The sequence below is a fragment of the Rhinatrema bivittatum genome, chromosome 7 (genome assembly GCF_901001135.1).
Source record: "Rhinatrema bivittatum chromosome 7, aRhiBiv1.1, whole genome shotgun sequence".
Taxonomy (NCBI): domain Eukaryota; kingdom Metazoa; phylum Chordata; class Amphibia; order Gymnophiona; family Rhinatrematidae; genus Rhinatrema; species Rhinatrema bivittatum.
The window spans coordinates 141,248,045-141,264,379 of NC_042621.1; the positions used below are offsets into that span (position 1 = coordinate 141,248,045).

Here is a 16,335-nt window from a genome sequence, read left to right on the forward strand (position 1 = left end):
TCTCCTTCCTCACTCCTATACTCTTTCCTTGCCTTTTCTCTTGCACATTCAACTCTTCCTCCCGTGTTCTGTCTTTTCTCGTTCCTCCTCCAGCCCCTCTTGACAGCTGCCTTGCTTCCCTTCCTTACTCCTATTCTCTCTCCTTTCCACTCACCCTTTCTCCTTCTCACTCCTCCCTCTTGCTGCTTTTTCTATTGCTTTTCTCCCTTCCGTAACTACAGCAAGTACAAAAGCATGTCAGGCCTCTTTCAGTCACACCAACAAAAGATCCACCCCCTCCTCTTCTGTTAGTGCCTTTGCATCTATTGTCTGCATCCCGTGACATCGATCATTAAGGTGAATTTCCGAAATGTTGCGAGTGTAAAATAGAGTAGAGATGCGTGTGAGTAGCCTCTACTCCCGTATTCCATATTTTAGAAAAGTCGAAAAAGTGTGCATATGTTCACTTTCATGCACACATGTACGTGTGTACAAAAGAGGAGGTCTAGGGGTGTTCCGGGGCGGGGCTAGCAGATAAGCACATAAGTTGCTAGTTTAAAACACACTTTCACACATACATTTTTCCCCAATTTCTTCATGTATTTGTACACCTGCTAATTATCTGTGATATTAAACCTGTTTATTGTATAGTACTCGGAAAGGGTGGAGTAACACACACATACAACAGCAAATGCAACAAGAACTAATGCGTGCCAAACATAAAGACCTGGTCACTGTATCTCACAAGGACACACTTTTATTGAAAATGCAGTCACACCAGTGGTGTACATTGCTTAACAAATTACAGTTCACAGGTTTGAAACAGGGGCCCCCGACACGGCCGTGTTTCGCATCGGGCTGCGTCAGAGGGATCGAGCACGTAAATAATAAGGGATCGTTAATGCACTAAATTTAGAGAGAGCGTGACTGCATGGGAGAAACGCGTCAGAGCCACTTGTGAGCGAGAGACACGTTTATGATGTGCCTCCCACTTTTCCCCCAGCATTTTCCCCCTGGAGGAGATGGGTGAGTGGTGAGGGACTGTGTCTGGTGCACTTTCTGCACCAGTCCAAGGGTATTAGGTGCCCTGGGCGGTCTTTACAGTCTTGCAACTCCCCTCCTCCTATCCTCACCACACACACAATTAAAAATTATGCATTTATAACAGATTTTACATGAAAAAGGACCTTCAATGCATAGTTTTCTGAAATAAAAATATCACAATATATATATATATATTATTTTTTACATGCACTGCTATGGTGGCAACCACAGCAGTGCATGCAGAAAAAACGCTTGGAGCCCATATGATATTTGTCATATTGTAAAGCATGTTGGGTGTGGGCTTGGCCCTCAGAAAGACATAAATAAACTCATTCATAATATAGTAAAACTCTCATACCAAAACAGCACTAAATGCCAGCATGTGCACGGTAACATCCCTGTCTATGAAAAGGCAATACTGCAAGTATTACACCAGGCCCTAAAACTCCAATCTACATCCCATTAGGAAAACAGAACAAGCTAAACTGGTATAAACCCATACACAGAAACTACACACATCTAAAGAAACTGCGCAGCAACCTCACCTCGGTCACACATGCAGAATATAGACATTCACCAAATATAGAATAAAGTGATCATACAGTATAGACAGACATGTGCAGACGAAAACTGAACTGGAAACCACAAGAATCCAGACACTATGCAGTGCAACAATGGAAAAACAGAAATAAATAAATAAATAAATATCCTTCTTCATAAAACAATAATAAAATCAAGAAATATAACACATTAATCATAACAGTAAAAACATACTACTAAACAAGAATACATATTTCAAAACAGCTTCAAAATAAATAATCATTCAATAAACTCATACAACATTTTTAAAAGTTCTGAAAAAACAAAATATTTCAAAACATCAAACACTTCAAACCACCCACCAATTAGAAGCCATAAGAATAAAAAATTCAATGCTTTCCATACCTGGGAACTTTGATTTCCAGTCACCCCAAGATTGTTATGGATTAGAGGGGGAAGGGGGCTGCACACAAACTTTGTCCCCTCTAAAATACACATACTCTCTAACTCACATATGTACATTCTCACACACACACACAGGGTTGCACTCTCAGATGTTTCCTCACACACACATACAAACTCTCACTCACTCTCTCTTCTCCCCCTCTGGAGCTCACAAGTAGCAGCAACAGTTTCCACCTTCTGCCCATACAGCTGATGAGACTCCTCTTTCTTCCTGAGGCAGGGGCTGATGCAGCTCCTGCTCCTTTCTTCTGGCCACGTATGCTGGCACTACTCCTACTCTTTATGGCTGCAGCAGTTGTGCCGCCTCCTTTCCACCTGGTGAAGCCCATACCATATAATTTCCTTTAACAGGCCCATGCAGGCAGGAAGAACTAGGAGGCACAATTGTCACCGTCCTGACACAGCAGTGCTGCCCTGTACTCTGTCCCACTCATACACCCTCATACGTTCTTGCTCCCTCTCTAATTTCCACCCTTTCCCATCTTTCCCTCTCACTCACCTCTTCTCACGCACATCCTCTTCTCTTTCCTCCCCTCTTACTCACCCCTTTACCTTCTTTTCTCACTCATCCTCTTTCCCTTCACTCTCCTCACTCACCCGCCTTTTTTTTCTCTCCCTTCTCACTCAACCACCTTCCCTCTCTCCCAGCTCATTCGTTCCTCTCTTCTCACCCCTCCACCTCTCAACCCTTCCTGCTTATTCACCCCTTCCACCCCTCTTCTCACCCTCTCTTCCCTCCCCACTCATTGACCCTCTCTTCTCACCTCCTTATCCCTTCCCCCTCTCTCACTCTTTTCCTCTGCTCTTTGACACTTACTCCCCTTCTTTCTCCCTCAAGACCTTCCCTCCTCCTCAGCCCACTTCCCTTCCTTTCCCTGTACAAGTCTTCCTTTTCTTTCCGTTGGTGGGGTGGAAACCCCATTGACTCGAAACTATCGTCGGTGCCCTGAAATTCTTCTGCTGGCCCGAGGGTGGTGGGAACCCTAAGGGAATGAGACTCCTCTGCAGGCCCGCGGGCAAGTCATCAAGCTGCACCGCACCAAGCTGCTCTGCAGGCCTGCGGGGAGGGGGAACCCCGCAGGCGCATCATTGAGCTGCGCCGCACTCTTCTTTAGGCCCATGGAAGGGTGGGAAACCCCATGGGCTCATCATTGAGTTGTGCCATGCGAGGTTCCTCTGCAGGCCCACGGAGGGGGGTGGATGTTATCCCCTACGGGCGAATCATTGAGCTGCACCGCCATGAGGCTCCTCTGCAGGCCCGGGGAAGGTGTGAACTTGCTGCGCGTCACCCTTGGGGCTTCCAGGCTGCGAGTTCTGAACTGGGGCTCTTCCAGTCTGCGGCATCTGAACTTGGTGGGTTCCTGTCTCATGGCAAGGTGAGGCGGTCCCCATAGGAGCATTTTGGGGGGCACCTTTTGCAGCTCCCAAAATGTTGCTGCCTGTGGTAGTCGCCTCACCCTGTCTCATGATAGAACCACTCCTGGCAGTGGGACACCAGGAAGCCTCAACACATTGGTTGAGAATCACTGTTCTTGCTTTCTACTGCCTGCTTTGACCGGATTCTACAGTGTCTGGTTAAACTTGCAACTGGACACTGTACAACTGAGGGGAAAACCGGACTGTCCAGTTCAAAACTGGGTAGTTGGTCACCCTACCCCTACACTCTAGTTCAAGCAGGGGCTTTGGATGCTGCCTTGGTTCAGAAGGAGGCTTGAACAACATACACATCCTACCACCCCTGAAGAAATGTAAGACTTAAACATCTTGCAATGCCATTGGCCAGAAAACTATTACTAGTCAGAAGGGCATTGGTCAGGGAGTGATAGTAAGTTCTGTGTGCACAGATTGATCAGGCAGACAGAGAACTCGCCCTGAAGGTTCTGGAACTCTCTAGTCTGGGCTGGGAGTACAGAGGGAGCAGATCTCTGTGCTGAGGCCCTGTTCAGCGCCTGTGGACAGCCTATCTTGACCTCCCAGGCACTAGGCAGTGAAAAGCGTTGCATTAACTTTTGCTGTATAATCCTTGTTTTACCTGATCCTGTTTGAAGATTAAATCCTTTTTTCATTCACTGTTCTTACTTTCTGCTAATTAACATATTTGTTAGCTATGCCTGCCTTGGATTGATTAATGATCCCAGTATTGTGTGTATTTGGTCTGTGGGTGTATTTCTAGGAGTTTTGTGACCCTTGGGTTGTGTAGAGTCCCAGTGTCCCTAAAAACTACCAGAGGAGAGCTTGGGGATGGGAAACTTGCCCAGAGGCAATCAGGAACCCAGTTGGCAGGAGGGAGGTTGCCAGTGTAGGAGCATAGGTGCAGGTGGGCCTGGGCAGTGCTTAGCAAGACCCTCCGAATGGCAACAGGATTAACTCTGAGTGAGTGTTAGGGGTAGCGCTGAGGCGTTACATATGTTGAGTGGTAGAATTATGCATATTTTATAAAACACGTAAATATCATTTGCACATATTATAAAATATTATAGGAAATATGAGTGCAGCCACATATATGCGTATGTGCCCTGTGCGCAGGTGTCTGAGTTTGAAAGTTACCCTCTATGTGTCTACATCTCTGACAGCAGTAGTTAGCCGGATAAATTTGTGAGTCCATTTGGTCTTTATCGCTGACAGGACATTGAGTTGGTAACTTTGGCTGGGATCTCTGCACTGCTCCCAGAGCTAAGGAAACATCAAATTCTCCTTGTAAGGGAGGCTATAGAAAAGCTATAGAAAGTTATCACACTTTCATGGACTGCTTTACTTCTCTTCCTCCTACCAATTATAGTAATAGGAGAACCAAGTACTTAGAAAGCCATAGCACGGCTCCATTTCAGTATTTCCCTTTTTGGGGGAGGGGGGGGGGTGTCTAAATATATTTATTTATTTAACAGCCTCTAACTTTTTTCTTTGCTGTGAGTCCATAACTGCACCCGTACCCTCCTCTTTCCGAAAGGACTTAGCAACACTGCTGTCCAGTCAGGGACACAGCCTAGGAATAACTTTATCCTGCCCTCATGCAAGCTGGGGCGGGGTGGGAGGGGGAAGCAAAGCTCCTCATGACTGGTCTCCTTGATCCTGTTTCCTCAATTCCCGTGCTGCTTACCTCTCCCCCTTACACTTGGCAGCTTGAATTCTCCTGACGAGGATATGAGCTGGGACCAGTCATCTGCAGCTGAGGTGTAGCATGGCCATTCGTCTTTGGTGATTCCAGAAGGCACAGCACGCCCCATTCCGATTGGATACCTTCCAGAAAGACTTCGGCCTGTTTCAGTGATTCCCTGAGAGCCACATAAACGGGGGAGATGTTAGGGTCATTGGAAAGGTGAAGAAGAATAGGACAGAAGGGTAGGAGTTCCCCCTATTGTATAATGGCCTTGAAGGCTACAGTCAGAGGTGGATTAATAGATTGTTTTGGACCACCCTGGACAGCTGGAGCCAGTGAAAAATGTTGTTACCTTACGACATAAGGATGACATATTCACTCTAAATCCTGCCTGCTCTGTGGGCATCATATCTCTGTTACTTAAAAAAAAGGCAATAATCCTAAATCTTGAATACATGTATTTATTAAAAGTGTATATGCCACTTCCCTAGACTGTTAAAGTACCAGAACTTGTGTACAAGTCTATGCAATAAAATAAAATCAGTACATGATAAAAACACATCAAAATAAAATACAGCCTTCAAACTGACTCTCGTCACTATCAGTAGCCAATACAGAGAAGACTGAGAGTAAAAGCTGTCTCTGCTGGTGACTGAACAGGATCTGTGAATATTGCTTTGCTGGGAAAGTTTTGTGACTTTAAGCTTGGGAGAAAAGAGAGATTGTGGGGAAGACTGGTTATTTCTATGTGTGATTGCATTAAGAAGTTAAAAACTAGGTTACTTCTGTGTATGATTGCCTTTAAAGGTAAAAAAAAACCGTAATAAATTATTCTTGGGTGCGAGAGCTTTTAAAAGTTAAAAACTCAGGACCCCATAAACTTATCCAGCTAACTAGCCTTAGGCCAAGGCGGAGTTGGCGCAACCTGCAGGGAGGAGCCCTGCAGGACCCCACTATCGGCAGGTGGAGCTGGCTGGAACAGAGAGGCCCAACTGGAGCTTCAACCATACCAGCCCTCCTTCCCCTTAGGTTGAGCCCTCAGGTGCCGGGGCTGGCTAGACTTAGGCGCGGGCCTCTGAGGAGGTGAAGATCTGAAGCTTGGTAGATGAGACAGACGGCAAAGTGGGAAGCGCAGTCGGGTCAGGCCACAGTCTAGACAGGCGACAGGCAGCAGAGTCTGGATGAGGCAGGGACAGGAGGCAGGCAGCGTTCAATCGAAGATGTGGTACGTGCTGTGGTCAGTGGCAGGTGGAGTTCAAGCAGTGTTGGGAGTCCAATCCAAAGTCAAAGCCAGAAGATCAATCCAAGGAAGATGACAAAGAGGAGGAAGATGAGGGACCACAGAACACGAGGAGATGCTGAAGGCAAATGAGAGGAAGACTGACCACAAATGAAGGGATCCAGAGACAAACTAGATGGCAGGAACCAAGGACAGAAGACATGGACTCAGGAACACCACAGCGGAGACAGGAACCAGGAAGCAGGATGCAGGAATCAGGAATGCTGGCAAAGCACTTTTCCAGGAGGAGTCAACCTATTGCCAAGGCGTCTGAGGGACAATGGAGGAAGCCTTATATACAGGAGGCGCTACGGGGAATTTTCCCACCGCGGGCTCTTTAAGAGATGGCAAGTCAGGCGCATGTGCACCCTAAGGGAAGCTTGGAACAGCTGGCGGTGGTGACCCTCTGTACTGCGCGTTGGGCCTGTTCAGGCATGGTGACTTGTTGCACTTCAGCCCGGTTGTCTGCCCCGGCATCGGGGAATCCTTGTTGCGGCTCAGGGCTAGAGGTAAGAGTCCACGAACTGCCAAGCGCAACACTAGTGCTGTATATTTGGCAGCACAACTGCGCCACTGACTATACCTGTCTTAACTTTAGGATGCAATACAAGACAACCAGAATTAGCCAGATAAGTTATCTGATATTCACAGTTAGTTGGATAACTTTTCTGGCTAACTCAGTTCTTTCTTGGAATGCCTCTGGATTGCCCCTGGAACACCCTGGACAAATAACTATCTGGCTAGAATTTAGCCAGATAAGTGGCCAGATGTTCATTTAGCTGGATAACTTTTTATATATCGGCTAAATGTGTTTGAATATGGACCTCTGAATAGATTATTTCTGTTAGTGGAGGATGTGGTCAAGGCATCTAGCAAAGCTGGGTTTAAAAGGGGTTTGGACAAGTTCCTGGAGGAAAATGTCCATAGACAATTTTATTAGCCAGAAAGACTTGGGAAAATCCCTGGGAGTGAGCAGCAAGGAATGGATCTATTCTTTGGGATCTGCCAGGCATTTCTAATCTGGATTGTTCTCCACTGACAGGGACAGGATGGACCTTTGATCTGATTCCGCATGGCCCATCTTATGTTCTGCTGTTATGTTTATTTTCAAAGTTAACAGTGCATCATGAGTTTCTAGATTTCAAGGGCGGGGAATGAAACACTTACAACCAGTGATAAAATATGCTGTTCCTTTGCACATAACTCACCAGGCACGGGAGCCGCCGGTTGGGAACTCCAAGCAGTGTGAAAGTTGCATTATTGAAATCCTCTGGAGGGAGACAGAAAGAAAGCAGGAAGCTCTAGTAGATTAGTTTTGTCTATGTGCAGCAGTTTCTTCAGTTAAATTAGTGTAAGCTTCACCTTAACTGTTTGCTAAACCCAACCATTGGTAATGCAAAGAGGAGCTCTTCCCCTTCCATTTCAACCTTCCTACTTTCTCTTCTCTTCCTTTCCATCACATTCCCTGGACTTCCTTTTTTTGTAGCTCTCCCTCCCCTTTCCTCTCATTTATAGTCTCTCTCTTCTCTCCCGTCCGATTTTGACTTTCTCCCTTCTCCTTCCTATTCAATCTGCTCTGATAGCTTTCCCGGTCCTCCCCGGTTTTACCTCGACTAAGGGCAGTCGTTGTCCTGCAGTGCTCATCACTGAGTCTCCCTCTCATGTAGTCGATATCCATGAGGCGTATCGTGGGAAGGTTTGGGTTATATATACCCTCCTTTATCCCGGCCAGCTTGGCCAATGTTGGAGCAGAATAGGTCCAGCACCCATCATCGTTGCATCCCGGTGCTGCTGTTTGTGCCATGTCTACATGTTACTAGAGCCTTCGAGGAAAGAGAAGTGACAGAGAACATAATACACCACTCACGTTTGTATGACAGGGTCTACATCAGAGAAAGCAGCCATCTTAAAATATTTCACGAGGGTTGATGAAGGATGCTTTTAGAATCCTTGTTGACTAGTTAGTTATAGAGAAAATATGTGCTTCAACAGCAGCCAACTTGATAAAGGAAACACAATATAGCTTAAAGCTTTTCTTAGGATACTGTTAAAAAGGTTGGGTCCTCCCCATCACTCACCCCCCCCCCCCCCTTCTTTTCAGGGTTTCCCCTCTTAGGGGTCGGGGCACACCTTCGGGCACTTCTGACTCACTGCTGTCCCAGGAGATCTTCCAGATTGGGGGGGGGGGGGGGGGGAGAGAAGTGGGAGGGAGCAGCAACCTGCTCCTAGGCCCAAGGGATCTATGGCACAGTTACTCATAATAAAAGTTTTGATCCCAAGAGCTCAATACAAGAAAAAGCTTACCATAGCAGAATGGTGGCATATAACACAAATTTCACTTCCGGAAAACAGTACAAAAATAAGGATTTACAGTCACTCCAAACATTTATAAGAATTCCAGCACTTAGAGCTCCTAAGTCCCTGGTGGTCTCTGTTGCCTCCCAAGACCTCATTAAGAGCAATTAAGACTCTCCCTTGAATACAGACTCTGCAGCTCTCACGGTCTGGCTTGAGATGGATACCCTCCTCTGAATACAGATGCAGATCTCTCACCAAATCATAACATCAACTCCTGCATCACAGGACAAGAGGACCCCTTGCCTTATTCTCCACCTGAAGGGGGAAGGCAATCTCCCCTTTCTCTCTTGGGAAAGCAAACCGCTGCCTCTACCGCTTCACTCCTTAACGCCACACTCTGACAAGCACCTCTCTCTGGTAACTGTGAGGGAGCACTTCTACAGCGCCAATAAGAATGTTAGGAGGCTTCATGTTAATGGCTTTACACTCCCACACCTTTCCAGAGCCATTCTGAGAGGCCTTACTGTTCATTTTCAAATTAAGAGGGGTTTGAGGATAAAATTTACAAACGGGTTAGGAACTGGCTGAAGAGGAGGCTCTAGACAATCACAATTAATGATGCACATGTTCATTGGAATTAGATGAAAAGTGATCTCAGCACAAGAGTCTGTGCTGAGACCACTGTTTAATGTCTTTATCAATGATCTAAAGAATACACAGCATTACTTCTATTTTTCAGATGACACCAAACTTATACTGTAAATACACAGCAGGTTTTACTGATTTTACAGAACATAGATGCCTTAGGAAATTAGGTAGATACATGGCAGACAAAGATTTAAAGTCTTATTCAATAAAGATACTTTTTTTCATAGACATAGAATGGGGATTTTGAATAAGGTTCTTAAGATGGACAAACATGGAATAATACATTTGGGGCACAAGAGCAGGCAGGTGCAATATACATTGAATGAAGTATTATTTAATAACACTAGCCAGGTAATAGATTATTGGTTGATAAACTAGCAATGAGTGCAAATAAAAAACAGGTAGCAACAGTTAAAACTGGGTATATGTTAGTGTACATTAAATGGGAAGGAGTATATTCTATATTGGTGTACATTAAATGGGAGGGAAGAGTATATTCTGTGTTGGTATACATTAAATGGGAGGGAGGAGTATATTCTATGTTTGTGTACATTAAATGGGAGGGAGGAGTATATTCTGTGTTGGTATACATTAAGGGCCGGATTTTAAAAGAGTTACGCGCATAAGGTACACGTGTAACCCTTCTAAAATGGCCCTGCACGCGCCGAGCCTATATTGCATAGGCTTCCGGCGCAAGCAAAGCCCCGGGACGTGCGTAAGTCCCGGGGCTTTCTTGGGGTGGGCGTGTCGGGGGGCGTGACGCGATTGGCGTATCATCCGGGGGCGTGTTGGGGGCATGACACGGTTGGCGCATCATCTGGGGGCGGTGCCACGGGTGTGGATTCGGCCCGGGAGCATTTCGGGGGCATGGCTGCGGCCTCCAGAACAGCCCCCGGACTGGAACATGGCGCCGGGCAGCCGGACCGGAACATGGCACCGGGCAACCGGACTGGAACATGACGCCGGGCAGTCGGCCCGGCGCACGCAAAGTTACGCCTGCTTCGAGCAGGCGTAACTTCTGCAACAAAGGTAGGGGGGTTTAGATAGGGCCGGGGGGGGTGGGTTAGGTAGGGGAAGGGAGGGGAAGGTGGGGGGAGGTGGAAAGAAAGTTCCCTCTGAGGCCGCTCCGATTTCGGCCTCGGAGGGAATGGGCAGCGCGCGCAGGGCTCGGCGCGCGCAAGTTGCACAAATGTGCACCCCCTCGTGCGTGCCGATCCCGGATATTATAAAATCCGGCGTACTTTTGTTCGCGCCTGGTGGACTGTTAGATGATCGAGGGATTAAAGGGGCACTTAGAGAAGATAAGGCCATTGCGGAAAGATTAAACGATTTCTTTGCTTCGGTGTTTACTGAAGAGGATGTTGGGGAGGTACCCGTAATGGAGAAGGTTTTCATGGGTAATGATTCAGATGGACTGAATCAAATCATGGTGAACCTAGAAGATGCGGTAGGCCTGATTGACAAACTGAAGAGTAGTAAATCACCTGGACCTGATGGTATACACCCCAGAGTTCTGAAGTAACTAAAAAATGAAATTTCAGACCTATTAGTAAAAATTTGTAACCTATCATTAAAATCATCCATTGTACCTGAAGACTGGAGGATAGCAAATGTAACCCCAATATTTAAAAAGGGCTCCAGGGGCGGTCTGGGAAACTGCAGACCGGTTAGCTTGACTTCAGTGCCAGGAAAAATAGTGGAAAGTGTTCTAAACATCAAAATCACAAAACATAGAAAGACATGGTTTAATGGAACAAAGTCAGCATGGCTTTGCCCAGGGCAAGTCTTGCCTCACAAATCTGCTTCACTTTTTTGAAGAGTTAATAAACATGTGGATAAAGGTGAACCGGTAGATGTAGTATACTTGGATTTTCAGAAGGCGTTTGACAAAGTTCCTCATGAGAGGCTTCTAGGAAAAGTAAAAAGTCATGGGCTAGGTGGGTGATGTCCTTTCGTGGATTGCAAACTGGCTAAAAGACAGGAAACAGAGAGTAGGATTAAATGGACAATTTTCTCAGTGGAAGGGAGTGGACAGTGGAGTGCCTCAGGGATCTGTATTGGGACCCTTACTTTTCAATATATTTATAAATGATCTGGAAAGAAATACGACGAGTGAGATAATTAAATTTGCAGATGACACAAAATTGTTCAGAGTAGTTGGACTTACAAACCCCCCAATTGGTAACAGGTGATGAGGGACCCTTCAATATACATAATCCGGAAGACCAAGCGGTCGGACTTGAAGATGTACCTGTCATTGTTCCTCAAAAATTCTCCTTAGAAGAATTGGGACTAATAATGTTAAAAATGCAAAAGTCAATCAACTGTTTAATGAAATCTGTACAAGATGCATTAAAGAAAGATGTTAGTACTAAGGAGAACTTAGGTAAAATGGAGATCAATATAAATGAGATGGGGAAGAAAATAGAAGGGGTACAGGAAGTGCAAGTTAATGTTATAAAATCTATTGAAGAACATCAAGGAAAATTAGAGAATTTGGAAAATTTAAATAGGAGAACAAACTTAAGATTCTTGAATTTCCCCAAAACCCATTTAATGACATCTGGGGAGCTAGTAAATAGTTACTTAAAAAATGTCTTAAGATATACAGATGATTCCCTTCCAACTATTTTAAAGAGTTACTACTTACAGCAACCACAAAATGGAGAGGGTGGGAAAAGTAAAGAAAATTTAGACCTGACAGAGTTTATTGAGAAATCTTTTGAATCAAAAATTAATGTAAGATCTACCTTATTAGTACAGTTTTTATCCTCAGTAGATAGAGATATGGTACTAAGATTACATTTTAAATATCAGAAAATAGATTTCTATGGATTACCTGTTAGGATTTTTCCAGATGTGGTACGCTCAACTCAATTACGAAGAAGAAAATTTATTGAAATGCGAAGTGAAACTATTGAGAAAGGCGTTCAATTTGTATTAAAGTATCCCTGTAAATGCCATATAAAATCTGGGAAAGACAAATACATCTTTAATGATCCTAGCCAGCTTAGGGTATTTTTGGATACACATGTATAAAAATTGAAGGGGGGGAAAGTATGATATATGTGGATATGCAATAAGTATATTCTTTAAGTTATTCTTTTTTTGATCGCTCCTAGTTGTCTTAGTAATAAGTTGAATCTCTAGAAACTTTACTTATTTTATTTCCTTTAGAAATAGAATGAAGTTATGATGTGTAAATGTTAATACTGGATTGGGAAAACAATTACTGTAACTTATTCTATGTTTATACTTAAAGTGTAAAATAATTGAAATGCAATAAAAAAAAACCAAAAAAAACACAAGCAGATTGTGATAAATTGCAGGAAGACCTTGTGAGACTGGAAAATTGAGCATCCAAATGGCAGATGAAATTTAATGTGGATAAGTGCAAGGTGATGCATATAGGGAAAAATAACCCATGCTATAATTACACAATGTTGGGTTCCATATTAGGTGCTACAACCCAAGAAAGAGATCTAGATGTCATAGTGGATAACACATTGAAATCATCGGTTCAGTGTGCTGTGGCATCAAAAAAGCAAACAGATTGTTGGGAATTATTAGAAAGGGAATGGTGAATAAAACGGAAAATGTCATAATGCCTCTGTATCGCTCCATGGTGAGACCGCACCTTGAATACTGTGTACAATTCTGGTCGCCGCATCTCAAAAAAGATATAATTGCGATGAAGAAGGTACAGAGAAGGGCTACCAAAATGATAAGGGGAATGGAACAGCTCCCCTATGAGGAAAGACTAAAGAGGTTAGGACTTTTCAGCTTGGAGAAGAGACGGCTAAGGGGGGATATGATAGAGATGTTTAAAATCATGAGAGGTCTAGAACAGGTAGAATCGGTTATTTACTCTTTTGGATAGTAGAAAGACTAGGGGGCACGCCATGAAGTTAGCATGGGGCACATTTAAAACTAATCGGAGAAAGTTCTTTTTTACTCAACGCACAATTAAACTCTGGAATTTGTTGCCAGAGGATGTGGTTAGTGCAGTTAGTATAACTGTGTTTAAAAAAGGATTGGATAAGTTCTTGGAGGAGAAGTCCATTACCTGCTATTAAGTTCACTTAGAGAATAGCCATTGCCATTAGAGATGTGAATCGTGTGATCGATCATCTTAACGATCGATTTCGGCTGGGAGGGGGAGGGAATCGGATCGTCGCAGTTTGGGTTTTTTAAATATCGTATAAATCGTGTAAATCGAAAACCGGCACACTAAAACATCCCTAAAACCCACCCCGACCCTTTAAAATAAATCCCCCACCCTCCCGAACCCCCCCAAAATGCCTTAAATTACCTGGGGTCCAGAGGAAGCAAAATGGCGCCGGCCGTACGGCAACACGATTCGACTGCAGGAGGTCGTTCCGGACCCCCGCTGGACTTTTGGCAAGTCTTGTGGGGGTCAGGAGGCCCCCCCAAGCTGGCCAAAAGTCCCTGGGGGTCCAGCGGTGGTCCGGAACGACCTCCTGCAGTCGAATCGTTTTTCCGTACGGAAAAACGATTCGCGGTAGGAGATCGTTCTGGACCCCCACTGGACTTTTGGCAAGTCATATGACAGGTCAAATGTCATATGACAGGTCAAATGTAGCGCCGGCGCCATTTCTACAACGCACGGAGGACCGAGAGTAAAAGATTACACTGGGACCCTTCCTCTGGACCCCAGGTAATTTAAGGCATTTTGGGGGGGTTCGGGAGGGTGGGGGATTTATTTTAAAGGGTCGGGGTGGGTTTTAGGGTTGTTTTAGTGTGCCAGTTTTCCCCCCCTCCCCCTTCCCCCGATTTACGATTTTTTAACGATAAATCGGGGGAATTGTTATTGTATCGTGGCTCTAACGATTTTTGACGATTTAAAATATATCGGACGATATTTTAAATCGTCAAAAAACGATTCACATCCCTATTAGCAATGGTAACATGGAATAGACTTAGTTTTTGGGTACTTGCCAGGTTCTTATGGCCTGGATTGGCCACTGTTGGAAACAGGATGCTGGGCTTGATGGACCCTTGGTCTTACCCAGTATGGCATGTTCTTATGTTTAAAATGTATCCCCAAATGGGAGGGAGGAGTATATTCTATGTTGGTGTACATTAAATGGGAGGGAGGAGTATAATCTATATTGGTGTACATTAAATGGGAGGGAGGAGTATATTTATGTTGGTGTACATTAAATGGGAGGGATGAGTATATTCCATGTTGGTGTACATTAAATGGGAGGGATGAGTATATTTATGTTGGTGTACATTAAATGGGAGGGATGAGTATATTCCATGTTGGTGTACATTAAATGGGAGAGAGGAGTATATTTATGTTGGTGTACATTAAATGGGAGGGATGAGTATATTCCATGTTGGTGTACATTAAATGGGAGGGAGGAGTATATTTATGTTGGTGTACTTTAAATGGGAGAGGGGAGTATATTCTGTGTTGGTATAAATGGGAGGGGGAGTATATTTATGTTGGTGTACATTAAATAGGATAGAGGAGTATATTCTGTGTTGGTATAAATGGGAGGGAGGAGTATATTCTATGTTGGTGTACATTAAATGGGAGGGAGGACTATATTCTGTGTTCGTATAAATAGGAGGGAGGGATATATTTATGTTGGTGTACATTAAATGGGAGGGAGGAGTATATTCATCCATTATATAAGGTATTTGCCAGATCACACATTTGGCATATGGGATTCAACTTTGGGTACCCATCCTCAGAAAGAATATTAAAATATTAGAAAAGGTATAGGGGCTTACATATGCTGAAAGAGTGTCTAAGCCGGACTATCCAGATTAGTAAAAAAGACATTTAAGAGAAGATCTAATTACACTATACATAATGGGTCCGATATTGAAAGCACATTCAGCGCTCGATAGCCAGATAAGTCATTAATCTGATTATCTTTTAGCTGGCCAATTTGTAGACGGGCAGTGGGTGGATCTGGGCAGCGCTACTTATCTGGTTAACTTAACTAGATAAGATAAGAATGACTATCACTACTTAATTGGATAAGTTAGATCAGACATAGATTTAACTTATCTGGCTAAGTAGCGCCTTGACTGTGGGTATTCAGCGGCACAGCCCTGCCACTGAATATCCCTTGTAACTTAGCCGGAGAAGTCACACCTGGCTAAGTTACTTACCCGGCCAGCACTGACTATCGGGCCCACTGTATATATATCAATCAACCCTATAGGTAAGGTGCTCTGGTCTCTTGCAACAACTCAGGGGTAGAATCTCTGAAAAGAGCTATAACATTCTACTTCAGTTTTGCATAGCTTTACATTACTTACTATTTATAAGGTTCATTTTTTTACTGTAAATGTTTCAATAACATTTTTAATTTTCAGAATTATTTTCCAATCATTTTGGGCTTAACTTTCAACAACCCATTGAGTGGGTCATTTTATCCCGTTACCTTTAGCCACATTTTCTGCTGCACATACCTGGCTAAGTCTGTGGCTGAAAATTCCCCTGAATCTAACCGGCGTTGTCAAGCTAAATTTAGGATGTTGGCTTTGAAAATCTGTGCTGACTCCTCCCCAGGGATGCTGCCCGAGCGAGCCTCCTTTTTTCTGAACAGCTAAATTTGTGCACCTATGTACCATGTATTTATTTATTTAGATTTAGATTCAGCGCTTTAAAGTGGATTACATTCAGGTACTTCCCTATCCCCAGAGGGTTTACAAACTAAGGCCTGGATTTATCAAAGTGCACTAATGTATGCAAAAACACCATGAGGCTATTTGATAAATGACCATGTCAGTTTATATCTGAGGCAATGGAGGGTAAAGTGACTTGCCCAAGGTCACAAGGAGCAACAGTGGGACTCGAACCCTGGTCTCTTAGGTTATAGCTCACTGCTCTAACCAGTAGGCTACTCCTCCACTAATGTAGCTGGTTAGCAGTGGACAGTATTCAAAATTCAAAGTTTATCCTGCTGACCAGAAGTTAATCGGGTAAACCTTTTGAAAATTG

General features: G+C 44.2%; 1 protein-coding gene across 1 annotated transcript in view; it reads right to left on the bottom strand.

Moving 5' to 3' along the window:
• TEPP (testis, prostate and placenta expressed) overlaps positions 1 to 16,335 on the bottom strand; it is a 50,495-nt gene that overhangs the window by 18,650 nt on the left and 15,510 nt on the right. Inside the window, exons 2-4 of the mRNA XM_029609272.1 lie at positions 8,013 to 8,227; positions 7,613 to 7,674; positions 5,126 to 5,300 (exon numbers count right to left, since the gene is read on the bottom strand). Of these exons, the coding sequence (XP_029465132.1) occupies positions 5,126 to 5,300; positions 7,613 to 7,674; positions 8,013 to 8,208 (433 nt within the window). The 5' untranslated portion in view covers positions 8,209 to 8,227. The remainder of the gene's footprint in view (positions 1 to 5,125; positions 5,301 to 7,612; positions 7,675 to 8,012; positions 8,228 to 16,335) is intronic.